The 16,250-nt window shown below is 38.3% G+C and overlaps 1 protein-coding gene across 1 annotated transcript in view; it reads right to left on the reverse strand.

Annotated features, from left to right (window-relative positions):
• The window catches only part of Prkar2b (protein kinase cAMP-dependent type II regulatory subunit beta), a 98,093-nt gene that overhangs the window by 29,268 nt on the left and 52,575 nt on the right, over positions 1 to 16,250 (reverse strand). The window contains exons 3-4 of the mRNA XM_051175127.1: positions 14,422 to 14,474; positions 7,784 to 7,867 (exon numbers count right to left, since the gene is read on the reverse strand). Coding sequence (XP_051031084.1) covers positions 7,784 to 7,867; positions 14,422 to 14,474 — 137 coding nt within the window. The remainder of the gene's footprint in view (positions 1 to 7,783; positions 7,868 to 14,421; positions 14,475 to 16,250) is intronic.

The following is a 16,250-nucleotide window of genomic DNA, read 5'->3' on the forward strand; positions in this document are numbered from 1 at the left end:
GCCCAGATTTGAGCTCCACCATCTTCCTAGGCAGATATTGGTGAGATAAGTGGGAATTCATAAAGTGGGGGGGTTAGTTAAGAAAAAATGGGAAACACTATTACAATTGTGTGATTTAGGTCTCTGTATGATAATACGTTGGACAGCTTGAAAATGGAACAATTAAATGAAAGGATAACTAATTTAGGTGGGACTTATGTAATATCAATTATGAACATTATCACTTTTATCATTTTTGGTTAATTTGAGTGCTAATACACAAGATATAGAAAAAGTTAATAAAACAGATCACAGAGATATTCAGTCCCAGAAAGAGAAATCTAATGGAGAACCAATTTCAACATTGCATTACAAGGTTAGAGAGGAACTCCCTAAGGTTTTCAAACAACCAACTTTAATTTATTCAGTCATCTTATAGGAACAACTGCCAAAAGACAGATATCCCCAAAGCTGTACAAGATTTAAATGGATTCCTGTGTAAATGTTAGATTTAAGGAGAATAAAAGGAAGCAATAGTCTCTCATAGGACATGCATTCACCTTTTGTGAAGCAGATGTTAAACTCCTGGTCAACATGTGATAGGATTGTCCCTAGAGACTGGATCTGGGTAAAGCTGTTTTAGAGCTTGGTCCTCAATCACAGTGAAAGACTTGGTGGAAAGAAGAGACTAAGACCATTCCACAATGAAGTAGGGCTACAGGTATGGAAATCTCCCCAGACCAACTTCTTGGAGAGGGAGATTATGTTGATGTACAAAGGCAATCTCTATATGATGGCCACACCCTGGATTTATTCTGTGCAGGAGCTTCAGATGATTAGGACTGAATTGGAGAAGTAGGAAAGAAAATTGATCCATTTACTAAAGTTATGCAAGGCCCAAAGGACACCTTAATGGATTTCTTACAAAGACTGACTTCAGCAGTGAATAGAACGATACCAAATTCAGAAGCTAGACAAATTGAATCTCTGGTTTTTGAAAATGTTAATTCTCAATGTAAAAGGATAATTAGGCCTTTAAAGTCAAAGTCAACACCCTTGGAGAAATGGGTCCAAGATACAATCAATACTGAATCTCATGACCATGATGATGCATGGATAGGAGAGGTGATTTCAAGAAGTCTGAAGAAAAATCAAAATGTCAAGTGTTTCAACTGTGGAAATCAAGGTCACGTTAGGACTGTCAAAAGGGCATTCCTAGAAACAATGTTTTTTTCTAAGCATATTTCAAACAGAACACTCCTCCTATCTGGATTACAGAAGATATGGCAAAGGCAAACACTGGACAAATGAATGTATGTCAACAGGGGATAGTCAAGGTAACCCTTTGCCATCAGGAAATGCCTTGAGAGTCTCTCACAGGCCTCTATGCCAAATTCGGTTCAATTGTTTCCTATAACCTTGGAGGAAATGCCTTCCCACAACAATTGAAGAACCTAATGGATATTGTAAGAAACTATACTGCTCTGGATGATAGAAAAGCTATAGGAGAACAAAAAAAATGAGGAGAAAACATAAAGAGAGTATTTGGGCAAAGTTCTATAAATGAGCACAGAACAAAATTAAAAACACAAATAAATGATTTTGTCATTGAAGATCTTGTAGACACAGGTTCAGATGTCATAATAATTTCACTACACACACACATACACACACACACAAACACACACACACACACACACACACACACACACACACATATATATATATATATATATATATATATATATACATACACATACATACATACATCATACATTTGATTCCATATCGGTCTGCCAGGCCCTCTAGCACAAGGTAATGAAGAAATTGATTAACTATTGATAGGAAATGTGTTAAAGGCCTCAAAATTTCATTAAAAAAATCATGTCAATAGCAAAGGTTTAAAAAGATTTTTCCATCATTTGGAACAAGCCAAGAAAATTATAAGAAAATGTCCTACTTGTTCTTTATGCAACCAAGCTCCACTATGGATCCAAATGGCATCAAAGGAATGAAGTCTGGCAGATGGATGTGTGTCATTTTGTAGAATTTCAAAAATTAAATAAAATATGTACAGCACACCATTGATAACTATTCAGGATTTCAATGGGCAACTACTTTGAGTTCTGAAAAGGCTGATTCTGTAATCACACATTTGCTAGAACTTATGACCATCATGGGTATACCAGTACAAATTAAGACTGACAATGTTCCTGCATAGTTTTTTTCTTATTACAAATAAAGCATATTACAGGTAATACCACACAATCCTTATAAGGAAGCAGTTATAGAGAGATTAAGTTGAACTCTATAGGATATGCTAAATAAAGAGAAAGGGTATGTAATAAACCCCTCCCCCCAGAAATAGATTGCAAAATGCTTTATTATCTTTGAATTTCTGAATGCTAATGAAAAAGGAACAACAGCTGTGGAGAGACATTGAGTAACTGAAAAAAAAAACTACAGATTTAAATCAGCCTATATACTTTAAATATGTTCTGACCTCAGAAGGAAACCAGGATATGTGTTACATTGAGGATGGGGTTTTGCTTTTGTTTCCACAGGACAAGAAAAACTATGGATACCATGAAAATTGATAAAGACTAGATTTGAATAAGAGATACCTCTTGTCTAGAAGAGGAGATAATTAACCAAACAGCATGACTATTTGACCTAAACTAACCTATAAAATTAACAAATACTTTTCATTTGATTAGCTATAACTTGCTATAAGGGAACCTCCTTAAAATTAAAGTTGGAGAAGGGATTTTTTTTTTCTTTTCAGAAGAACGAAGGCATCCAGCTAAGGATTCTGAAGACCACTGAACAAAGGAACATCCGAAGAACAACAAAATCATCCAGAAAAAAAAATGTTCCAAGAAAAAGAGTGAATTGGCCTATTAGTATATCACATCTCCAACAGGAAAAATTTCATAAATGTTCCCAAATGTTTGTTTCTGCTTTTCTCTACAGACATATAACATAAATGGTCTTTTTGTAGTTCCAGTTCAATTAAAAATTAAAACTGGCTTTGGAGTCAGAGTGTGCCTCTGTCCGTCTCTAAACCCAAGTAAGTATGCTTGTTAAAGTAAAATCCAAAATCTTTGCTCATGGGACAGAAGGAAAACAAAAATTAAAGGACTATTTTATTTCCACCAATCTCATAATCATTTGGTGCTATTTTATTTTGAGCCTTTGAAGCTTTTCTTAAGGCATAAATATTGTCTCAAATTTTATGATATATATATATATATCATAAAATTTTTGTCATGATATGAATGGTCATATAGAGTACTAAGCAATTCTAGGAAAAGGCTTCATAGCTTCCTGTACATGATTTTGGATTAGAATCACTAGGAATTAAGTTTTTGTATTCTGAATGTACATAACAAATATTGACCTTTTACCCTCTGTTACATATGACATTTAAAATGTTTAAATCTTCTGCAGTGAACCATGACTATGCCTAATGGCAACCTTTGACTCTCCAAATAATGGAGCCCTACTCACATCAATGATTCCTCCAGGATTGTGACAATACTACTAAGCTGGAAAACATCACCTAAAGATAGGCTTTGGACTACAAACTGCTCAGGGTAGCTGAGATGATCCAGCCCCCCCAGACTACTCTAGACAGTACTTGAGACAAGCCCTGTACTTTACCATTATGCAAAGGCTGGATAACAAATGACACAGCTACCTCTCCAGGACTTGACAATTAATCCAAAATTTTCTTTTCAGGATCCCTTAAAGATGTCATCACCCCCATGTAGCAGGAAGTAAATTTAAGAACACAATGACAAGCTGTTATTGGTTATGGTCAGGAAGAAAGTTGAACAAAGGAGATTAGATTCAGAGATGTTTTGAAAAGAGAAAAGGGAGATATAGATATGATAAGATATAAGGTAGATTATTGAATCTACTCTGAAAACAAAACAAGGGGGATATAGAAATAGGATAATAAGGTAGATTGTTAAATCTACTTTTAAACAAAAAAAGGCAACTACTAAATACTTTAAACTGGCTTGGATTTCTTGTATACTGATACAAAGTTGATATTATTTTTTGTTAGAACACACTGTACATACATTTCTAATCTTGTTCAAGGTATGGTACCTATGCAACTCATTTAACAATGTAATGCAAATTTTTATCCCTTGAAAGTTACTATTACCAACTATTTAGGATAAAAATAAATGCAAGTTAATAATTAGTCACCTATTACAATCACACTTGTAGTCATATTAGTTATGTTTTCAAAGTTAAACAGAGATATATTTTAGATAGACAAGCCATCTTCAAACACTTCAGAGATCTACAGACTACGACATTTAAAGTGTGTAATAACAGGTTATTTTCTTTTTTTAATGACAATGATACATGTCTACTCCTGACAGCACCAATCTATTTCAGAGAAGATGATGGGCATTGAAGAAACTCCACATGGAGTTTACCTTCTTTGTGGCAAAGGTTAGCCACTGAGCAAGAAAGTGCTCTTCCCTCAACTGCTGGCAGTATGCTGTCCAAACTGGACAAGCAGGACACAAAAGAAAGGACTGCCAAACTTTACCAAGACAAGGTAGGTCAGCCCTTCATAACATCCTGCTTCACAGAAAAGTCTGTTAGATATGCTAAGCCTGTAGGCTGAAGATGGATGCAGAAAAGAAAATCACTGGGAGCTGGAGAGATGGCTCAGTGGCTAAAAGAAATTCATTAAGAAATGTAAAGTGTATAAGGTTGAAAGACATAAAAAGATAGTTTTGGCAATACAAGTTAAAATAGGAAGTGAATTAAGCACAAATTTTTGGACTCACCATGATATGATAAATATGGAGTGTTTTCTCTGAATTTGCCAATTGTTAATGTACTAGACATTGTTGATGTATTTATTGCCTGTATATTATATAAAGTTATTGTGCTTATTATATATAGTTTTTCTTATATTTATAACCTTCCTTCTTATTTTAGATAAAAAAAGGGGAAATGTGATATCTTGTTTGTACAAATAAAGATCAGAAGGTGGAGCTTGCCGTTAGTTAACCAAAAAACTGGAGATCTGTACAGACAGACAGGAAGTGATATGGCTGGGTGGAGAGAGGAAGTAGTAAGGCAGGAACAGACAGGAGCTCTCTCTTTTTGACAGGGAAGTTGAATAGGCAAGGTGGCTACGATTTTGATCCTTTGATTCTCTGATCTCTCAGCATTTTCTTCTATATCTGACTCAGAGCTTTTATTATTAAGGCCAATTATTAAGACTTGTGTTACACAGTGGCTTAGGCCTCTTATCCTACCTACTTGAGAAACTGAGTCTCAAGGATCAATTGCAAGTTCAAGACCTGCTTGGGCTACAGAATGAAGTGAAACCCAGTCTGGGTCACTTGGTACATGAGACACTGTCTCAAAATTAATTTGAAAGGTGGACAGGGTATACAAGTACAGTGTTAAAGCACCTGCCTAGCATACACCAGGCCAAATGAAAAAGATAAAGAAGGGAAGGGGGTAGGAATGGGGAAAGGAGAAAAAAGGAAAGAAGAGAGAGGGTATCTGTGAGGAGTGCAGGCTCCTGGACTCTACTCAGTTCTACTGGGTCAGGACCTCCACATTTGCTGACATCCCTTAGTGATACACAGTTGTATTAAAAGCTTGAGAGGCACTGTTCATAGTGACTTCTAAAATTCTCCCACGTAAAGACCTAGTAAAAACTAGAGAATCCTTAATGGGAAACCACCCCTATATATATATAAATAGCTCAGTATTGCATGCAGCAAACATGGTTAATGGACTGAGTGTGTAAACAGACTCACTCTGAATAGATGAATCCACACTAGAAGGGGACAACTGCAGTCATGAGTCACTGTAACTTTTTTAGCTACATCTGTTTGTTCCTACTAACTTTCAATGGGTTAAGTGACTTTCATTCTTTGACAATTTTATACATGTATATAATGAATGTTGCCCATCCCTCCCATCACCCTCTTTTACTCCCCTCCCTCTGAGCACCTTTCCAACAAGTCCCCTCCTATTTCTTTTTCTTCTTTAAGTGACCCACTGAATTTAATTCAGGATGTTTGCATGAGCATGGGGTGGCTACACATCTGGAAAACACACACCTCTCTGAAAGCAATCAAAGGTCACTACAAGTTTCAATAAGATTAGAGACTTGTTTACTTATTCTGTATGTGTGAGTGAGTATGCATGTGTGTGCTGTATGCATGTATTGTGGGGATGTACTTGCCCATATCATACTCATGTGAGGTTGGTGTCTTCCTCGTCATTCTCCACCTTATTTTTTGAAACAGGGTCTCTCATTAAATCTGGAGTGAATCGTTTGGCTCAACAGGCCTGTCAGCAAGTCCCTGGAATCTGTATGTCTCCACACACACCACTCCCTTCCCTCAGTGCTCGGTTCCAGGCATATGCTGCTGAATCTGGTTTTTACAGGGGTGTTAGGGACCTGAACTCAGGTCCTCATGTTTGCATGTTAGGCATTTAATTCACTGAGCCATTTCCCTGAAGCCCTAGACAGTCTTTAAATACATTACTTTATTAAAATTACCAAATCTATTAAAAATATTGTTACCAAGTATGCATAAGCTAGAAAAATTTAAAAAACAATGGTAATTCACAACGTTCAGTTTTGGGCCACCCTTTCTTTTTGAGACACTGATGCACACAGAAGACAATGGGGGTGGGGGATATGCTACTTACAGAGCTAAATGTAAAAGATGGATGTTCTACCCTTAAATAATGAATAAATGAAGCAATGTGTAGATCTTTGTTTGGTTAATCAGAAATGTCAAAGACAAAGCCAGGCAGGGGTGATGCACACCTTTAATCCCAACACTCAGGAGGCAGAGGCAGAAGAATCTCTATGAGTTCAAAGCCAGCCTAGTCTACAGAGCTAGTTCTAGAATAGCCAAGGCTACAGAAAGAAACCATGTCTCAAAACAATAACCTGAACTCAGTGATGAAATACACATTTTTACTGTGTGCTCCAAAGTCCAAATATAATTCATGTTCCTGGAGAGCATGATATAAGATTATACAAGAAAGTAATGGAGTTTTTTTTTTTTTTTAATATTTCAGGGTATAAACATGACCTAATATAAAATGGTATGATATAGTACCTTAATGTTTAAAAAAAAAATGTTCAAACAAAAGCAAAACAAAAATCCTTATCTAAAAACCAGTAGGATTTAATGCTTGTTCTCAAACCAATCTGAAAACTAGAAGAGGTGGAGTTTGAAAAACTTAAGGCTGAAGTAAGCTATAAAAGTTGGTTTTCATGTTTGGAACAAAGCAGAAGTTCTTTCCTAAATCACTAGATAAGAAAGACATGACCTGTAATGACAAAGCAGAGCGCTTAGCCAACAGTGTGAAGCTAAGTCTGAACACTCATGCAGTAGCAAGTGGTATGTATGCTAGGAGCACCCTCTGTGGAGACTAGAGATGTCAAAATTCTTTCGAAGATTCAAACATTCCCTTGCCTTAATCCAAGTAAAATGCTATATTTAAAATATCAACAATGTAGAGCTTAAATACATTCAAATACGACTCCTCTTACTGGCTGTTAAGAGCAGCAGGGAAGACCTCCTCCAGGGACCTCTGCTGTACTACCCCAGGGCTGGGTTTGAGAATATGACATTACTTCCCCTTGGCATTCTAACACAGTATATCCATTAACCGCAGATCTAAGACCAGATCTGCCTCCATCATGATCCCAGAGTCATCTGAGCTTGGAAAGGGAGAAATTCATGTCCTTGCCCAGGTCTTAACCCACTTCTGTTATTATGGTTTATCTTACTGGATCCAGGTTCTTAAATAGCAGGATGTCTTTGCAAGCCTCTTGCAATCTGTTTCTTTGATCGTCAGTTTTGGGATGTATTATCTGAAAAGACACCAAAATCAAGAAAACAAACACAACAGTTAATACCAGGTAAAAGTCCAATGAAAATAAAAAGAAGTGCTAAAGAGAACACTGCAATGTTCAAGTCCACTCACAGGTGGCAGGGCATGCACTCTGGATGGCTAACAAGGATTAGCCCACGAGCAGTCCCTTGAGCTACAGAGCACACTCACCAACATTCTGCTCAGAAGTGATTGGAAGGCGAGTTCTCCCCAAGATGAACAAGCCCATTATGAGAAGATGCATGAGCAACAAGAAAGACAGCAAACATCCCAGGCTGTATAAACATTTACTAAAGGACAAAGTGTTATAAGGTTACACTGGAAAGTTAGATGCTGCCTTCATCCCATTGCTACTGAACTTAAACTCTTCTGGATAAGCTCTATCCTTTAAAACTTAATAATGTCTGCAGAAACAAGGAAATTCTTAAATGTATACTACATCAAAATTAAATAAGGCTTTAGGAAAATTGCAGGTGAGGAAGCATGTAAGGAATTTACAAAAAGGGACCAAGCAACCATGCACTGACCCCAAGAGAATGTGTGTTCAGGGGAAATGAATCCAAGAAATACTGACACACTCATTTTAGGATAAAGATAAGAGAAGCTGGTGTTCTATAACATCACTGAACATTTCCTCCAGGACAGCAGAGCAATCAGAGGGTCCTCTCGGAGAGCAGCCAGCCAGCTTCTGAGGCCTTTTGACTAACATTAGATTCAATGGACCAGAGAGGCTGGGTTCTTTTTGAGGACATGGGGATTGAACCCATGTTGCTCATGTTAGGTAAAAGCTCCATCACCAAACTTTATCCCTGATACCAGAAGGCTCCTTTTATTGAGAACATTGGTAGTTCATAAAGTAAGAGCTAAAAGACATTTCTAGAAGCAGCCATGGAGTAGATTCCTGAACACCAACATACTACTTTCTCCTACTCCAATGTTAATTCAAGGAATAACTGTAGCTGCGTCATGGCACACACACCTTTAAACCCAGTACTTGGGAGGCAAAGGTAGGCGAATCTCTGAGTTAGAGACCAGCCTAGTCTACAGTGCAGCTAGAACTACACAGAGAAACCCTCTCTCTCTCTCTCTCTCTCTCTCTCTCTCTCTCTCTCTCTCTCTCTCTCTCTCTCACACACACACACACACACACACACACAAAATTGTATAAGCAAATGCCCCACCTATCCCATCAAAGCAGCCAGAATCGAATAGCAGTAAGTCTGTGCCCACAGAAACATTAAATGCACAGGGACATTTAACTCAGCAGAAGAAATAGCTAACAATCAATAAAACACAGCCTGAAGGAACTGGCACTCATAATTATGGTTGGGTATCATACCTTCCATGAGTTATAGGTAACAGGAAAGACTGTCGGCTAGTGAACAAGTCTCGGCAGTTTGTCAATAAATTGTGTGCCTTGGGACTAAATGTCCCCATAGATGGAGTCTCTATGTTTATATGGTTACTTTGAAGGCATAGAACCTTTAGCACATGAGGCCTGGCTGGCATAAGCAGATGGCTATGTGCAGGCATTTCTTTTAGCTGCTTGTAGTTCCAGATCCGAACTCTCTTCCTGGATGGTGCCCTGTGACATTCCTGCCATTGTCACAGCCACTTTCCCCCCACATGATGGACTAAAACTCCCCAGAAACTGACTCCAGAACAAACCTGATCCCCTTACTTTATTTCAGCCAGGCATTTTTTTTTTTTTTACAGTGGGAAGTCACTGTATAAGGGTAAAATACATGAAACCTGCTTACTTTGTGACCCATGCTCACCTGAACCTAGACCCTAAAGTAACAGGTAAATACAATGCTACCAACCAGTGCTACACAGAAACCTTCAAACCTCAGATCACACTAAAAAGAGTCCACCACTAGAAAGGAGAAACTTGAAATCCAAGACATGAAGCTGAATGCTACAGGTCTCTCTGAAAGCAACAGTAAGGGTGTGCCTGCAGGGTGGCCACGGGGTGGGGGGAGTGGGGAGGATGCTGCCTGCTTCTACAGGCTCGTCTTCCCATTAGGCTGGGCATCATTCTACACACTAGGTTTGTCTCTGGAACACTTCAGCTTCAACACTGCTCCCAAAGTGTGAGCTTCTGCTAGCCCATAGGTTCTTTTAATTTTTACTAAAACTTCTCATTTCAGGGCAAAGATCCTTTTACACAGCATTTATGTGGCATCTGATGTATGCCAGGTAGTATTTATTTATTTATTTATTTATTTATTTATTTATTTATTGAGGTCTTTTGTGACAGGGTTTCACTGTGTAGCCCTGGCTATCCTGAACCTCACTTTGTAGACCAGGCTGGTCTTGAAGTTACAGAGATCCACCTGCTTCTGGTTCCCAAGTGCCAGTATTAAAGGCCTGTGCTGCCACCACCCAGTGCTAGGTAGTATTTTAAGGGCCCCATAAATACCAATCCTCTTTAACCTAGTAACAGACCCCTGGAAATATGTGGAAATTTAGAGGTGAGAAAAAACAAAAAACAAAAACAAAAACAAAAAAAAACAACAACAAAAAAAAACTTCCTCAATTGACTTCTCCATGATCTCACAGTCCATGAGTTGCAGAGCTGGGCTTCATCCCTGATAAGCTGATTATAAGAACATACTCACACCCCAGAACAGTAAACTACACCTGCAAGCACATCTGCAGACAACCGTCTCTGAGCTAACAATGGCTTTACCTTTGTGTACTCTCTGTCTCCCCCTCATGTTGTATGATATTTTGTTTGTGTTCTGACAAATCTTGCTTGGAGTTAGAGGGCAAAGCTAGCCACTAGTTAACCATAGAGGTTTCGAGGACTGTAGATAGAAAGACAGGAAGTGATAAGGTGGGGTGGAGAGAGGATCTCGGTCCTTTTGGACAGAGGAAAAGGAGAGAGGCAGGAAACAACAGGCAGCTGCTCCCAGTTCTCTGATCTTCCAGGTTTTTACAGTGACATCCGACTCCTAGCTTTTATTAATTATGGTGAATTAAATTAATGCTTCATTCTCCCTTTCCACCCCTGCAACCATGCGCACATGCACATACACGCACACGCACTTTCGGACACATGGAAATGAGATGAACTTGTCCTCAGAACACAGACATGCTTTTATCAGTGCACTGCCTCTGCTGATTTTGAGCCACAGCAGCAGGGTTGAGTAGCTTTAAGAGAACTTCCGACTCCAAAATACTAAATATTCATGTTCAGAAATAGTGAGTTTTCAGTTAAAACAAAAATAATCCACATAAAGCATCTGCTGACTCCTGCTCTGAACTTCTACTGCCTTTCAAGGAAAAGAATCAGAAAAGCAACTAACATGGTTTGCTTAGACATGTTCTTGATATTCTGTTATAGAACAACTCCCGCTGTTCACTCCATTCTCCTGGTCTACATAAAGGAGATGGATCAAACATCCAATAAGAGCACTCCATTCTCTAGTTACAAACCTCAGCAGACCCCACACTGAGCTGAGTGTATGTCAGTCAGAACCTCACTCCCCCTTCCTGGTGGCTGTTCAAGCTCAGATGCAACAATGAACTCAGACTCTTGTCTTGCTCATGTCTTACCTCAAGAGACCTCCACTCACTCCAAACAAGCAGACAAGCTTTTTAATTTCTATACAATGTGTCACTGCACTTTGACACTGTATTTTGTAACTACTCATTCATTCACTTGTTTGCACCTGCCCCTAGCCTCTAAGGAAGTTGCTGGGGCTAGCAGCTGGCTTCAGAGCAATTCTGTAGAACAGAGTGAAGAAGTAAATGACTCTTCCCTCTCAAGTCACCTGCTAGAGGTATACAATTCTTAAATTCTCATTCATGATTGGTATTGCAGCTAAAACCCAGATTAGTTTCCAAAATGAGTCTTAAGTATTCTGATTTTCTCTGAATTCATATAAAGATAAATACCTATATTTATTGTGAGCTTATAGATTCCAATATTATAAACAATTCCAGAGATAAGATGAAATATTGCTCTACCAAAATCAGTATGTATTTTCTTCACAGGTGTTTTTGGCTTCTTTCTGTCTGTCTTTCTTCTTTAAGATTTATTTATATTTATTTATTTATTTATTTATTTATTTATTATGTGGACAGTGTTCCATCTGCATGTATACCTGCATGCCAAAAGAGGGCACCAGACCTCATTACAAGTGGTTGTGAGCCACCATGTGGTTGCTGAGAATTGAACTCAGGACCTGTGGAAGAGCAGCCAGTGCTCTTAACTGCTGAGCTATTTCTCCAGCCCTCACAGGTGTTTTTCAATATCCATCTAGAACTAATTTTGACATCTGTAATAAACATTCCTAGGAACTGTAGCACAGTTTACCTTACAGTTTTAAGGCCAAAGGCAAAGTCTAATTTTTAGTACACCATCTAGAGAAAATCATTTCAACCTAATCAGACTCCTAAAGCCCTTTATCATAACCATTACTATGTAATTATTACATTACATAGGAACTGAAAGTATTAGAGAGGACAAGTCTTAGAGTGAGTCCCTAACCCACAGATCCCAGTATCTTATCAAAAACCATTTGGGGAGGAAAGGGTTTATTCATATTTCAGCTGTAGTCCATCATCAGCTTGTTCAGGACAGGAACACAAACAGTAGGAACCTGGAGGCAGGAGCTGATGCAGAAGCCATGGAGCAGTGTTGCTCACTGGCTTGCTGCCCTTGACTTGCTCAGCCTGTTTTCTTATAGAACCCAGGAGCACCAGCTGCCAGGTGTGGCACTGCCTACAGTGAACTGGACCTTCCCATATGAATCAATGATCAAGAAAATGTACCACAGGCTTGCCCAAAGAGCAACCTAGTGGGGGCATTTTCTCAGCTGAGGTCCCTCTTCCAAAACTGACTCTAGATTATGCTGTGACCGTTCCTCGTGTAGTGGTGATCCCCAACCATAAAATTATTTTCACTGTTACTTCATAACAGCAATTTTAATACTGCTATGAATAATAATGTAATATCTGATATGCAGGATATCTGACATGACACACGCATGCACGCATGTACCATCCTAAAGTGGTCATGACCCTACCCTGTCTACGAGTGGCCTCTGAACTCTTTCTGGAATTGGTAATACATCCAAACATGTATCTAATAAGCTCTCACTGGCATTTTTTTAATGTTTAATTCCATTTGATTGGCTGCTAAGTGGATATCAATGAGAATGGGAATGAACTAGGCAAAACATTTTACTGAACTAACTCTCAGATTCAATGACATCTAAAATTCTTCCCAAGGTCTGAGTAGTCAATGAGATACTGAATGTTGCTTTTCAAACTATGTTTTAATTGTTTTTTTTTTTTTTTTTTTTTTTTTTTGGTTATTGGTTTTTCGAGACAGGGTTTCTTTGCATAGCCTTGGCTGTCCTGGAGCTCACTCTGTAGACCAGGCTGGTTTTCAGCTCACAGAGAACCTCCTGTCTCTGTTTCCCAAGTGCTATGATTAAAGGTGCCCACCACCATCACCTGACTTAGTTGTAGAGCTTTAAAACTAGTTTTTTTAAACGACCTCAAATTATCTTGATTACTAAATTTTACCATATATAGTTAACGACAGACATAGGAATATATGCATTCCTCAACTGTCATCCATTAGTTTCTGCTAGATGTATGTATGAAACACATGATAGGCAATGTAGTTTTGTAGACTATATACAGCAAAATAACAGCATGTTCAAGATTAGCAACAGAAGAATATGACAGCATATGTATCCGTGTGTATACTGAGGGCTTATATATACTTCAAGAGCTTAACAGCCTAAAAACTCTGGACCTGCTGTCTGCTTTTCTGCATTTTTCAGAGCTATAAATAGGTTTTTAAAAACCCCTTCTTAAGGTTGAAGATGCAAAAGAGACTTTCTTAAAGTATGTAAAAAGAAAGGAAGGAGGGGAGCGAGGGAGGGAGGAAAACACAGAAGGGAGGGTGAGAGAAAAGTTATTACCTTCCTTCATGTTTAGGCACAGTAATGTCTTATTTAATTACCTCTTACTGGCACGCTAATGGGAGAAGTACACTAAGGACTCAGCTTAAAAGCTGTATCAAAGCACACAAAGCCAACTCTACAGAATCGTCAGGGCCTCCAAGAATCAGTCTGTGCAAAGCATGGTGCATGTTGTGCTGGCACCTTCCTCGTGATTCTGCTGAGGTTTGTCTGCTTCTGAGGAACTTTCTGTTGATGACTGACAGGAGCAGAAGGTCATCACCAGTATCTGTCTATAGTAGGAATACTTTTTTTTTTATAAATAACTATGGCCATAAGAAAAATAAATAGCCCAAAACATCTTTCATCATAGGATGCCTTTAATGAAAGAACAGCACCATAACTCCAGTGAGCACTTATGTTCCTATCTCATTCCATCCAAAAGTGCTTTGAGGGTGGGGCAGGGCATAATTCTATTGCATTTGAAATAGAAGCAGACTGTCAAGATGAGGAAAAGAAACATAATTTCACTGTCCTGAAAGTCTGTATGCCCACTGTTAATTTCCTTATATAATGCATTTAACATTACCTAATTCAATAAACTACATACCCTGGACTCTGCATCATCTTCTTCTTCATCAGGATTATAAGCTTCTGCACAAACTGCAAATATAAGAGGGGACATTTTAAACATTTGTTCATCGACTACATGCAATAAAATACCTTTATAAGTTAATCATCAGTGAACTTCAGACACGGGATCCAGAGGCCCCTGAGCTGGTATTGATTTGAAAGCCTCTTCTCTGAGGACTAGATCCATGGCGCCAGAAGGCGCCATGCGAGCTTCCAAAGGAGAGAAACAATCAACAGTCTTTCCTAGATATGACACCTATGAACCATAACAACTACTAGCAAGGCACAATAACCCTAAGAGTGAAGTGGTGATATGCATACATTGGCAGTATCCAAGAGCTCTCTAATTGGATTTAAGACCTATCAAAAAGAAGGAGATCATGCCTGGTAATGGAAACCTAGCCAAAGGTCATGGATCTCGGAGGAAAATCTACAACCACCACTTTACAAAGCCAGCATAAACCATAACTCCATTCTAACTATTTGTCCTATGCCCACAGAATAAGCTTAGTCTTCACCCCGCATCAAAGAAACTTCTCTTTGTAGCAAACAGAGACAATTACAGATAACCACAACCAACGAAAATGCAGTGTTGTGGAGCCCAGTCGCAACTGATACATCTACAAAACACTCCCGTACCTAAGGCGCAGGGAACCTTGTGGGAAGATTGTAAAAGCCAGAGGACCAGGGAGTTTGCTGCGAGATTGTGTCTCCTTACAATGTCAGAAGCTACACCCATAGTCTTACCAATATGACTGCTTAAACATGGGGTGAACAAGGATGACACTGATAGACATATGGGAAAAGCCCAGGACACCTCAATGCTACACAAAGAATCACAGACAACTAAAGAATTCAGAGAGAGGGACAGTCTTCCCAAGGACACTACCTGGTTATCCCTTTTCAAGTGGTCAAAAACATATATATACAAGTAACGTTATACAGACTGAGCACGTTGTATTTGTATATTTAGGAGTATGTATGTGCATGTGCACATGCATACATGTGTGCACACACACATGCACGTTAATAACAGTTAATGAAAAAAGAGGCCATGAATTTGAAAGAGCAAAGAGGAGAATCCTGGACGTTTGGAGGAAGGAAAATGAAGGGGGGAATGGTATAACTACATTATAATCTCAACAATAAAGGAAATATTTTTTCTTAATTAATGATCATAAAGAGTACCAGGATGGTTAAAAAATTCCACTAATTATACAGCAAGGAATTCACCCCTAACATTGATTACATTTAATTAAGGAGTTTTTGTAATATAAAGCCATACTTTATGGCCCTGGCAATTGCTTTGCTTATTCTTACTCAAAACTTAACCCTTTTATCTTTATTTCCAAGGCAAAGCAATGTTTATGACCTAAAAATTAGCTAAGAGAACATGAAAAGCAAAAAATCATCTAAGTTTGCCATGAAATGATCAATTTAATTATATAGCTTTGAGAGACTTTCATAAATTATTCATAAACCACTTTCTCAGGAACAAATGTTGCTAATACTAGGAATATTTTCTCCTGGTCTTTGTCAGATTTGAATTTATACTGCACATGCAGCCTGAAAACCTGCTTTCTTATCCCTTCACACTAAAAATGTTTGTGTCACCAGAAACAGTAAATATTGTTAAGGGCTACAAATTATGTTGCTTTGCTATAATTAACTCCATTCCTAATACTATGCATTTAACTGGATTTTTATTATAATATTATTGTGATAGTGTACTTCTTCGACCATAAGTACATGTAGACATTTTAGATTATTCCAAATGTTATTCTGGGAGCCTAAAAGGCATGACAA

Source organism: Phodopus roborovskii, unplaced genomic scaffold (genome assembly GCF_943737965.1).
Source record: "Phodopus roborovskii unplaced genomic scaffold, PHOROB, whole genome shotgun sequence".
Classification (NCBI taxonomy): Eukaryota; Metazoa; Chordata; class Mammalia; order Rodentia; family Cricetidae; genus Phodopus; species Phodopus roborovskii.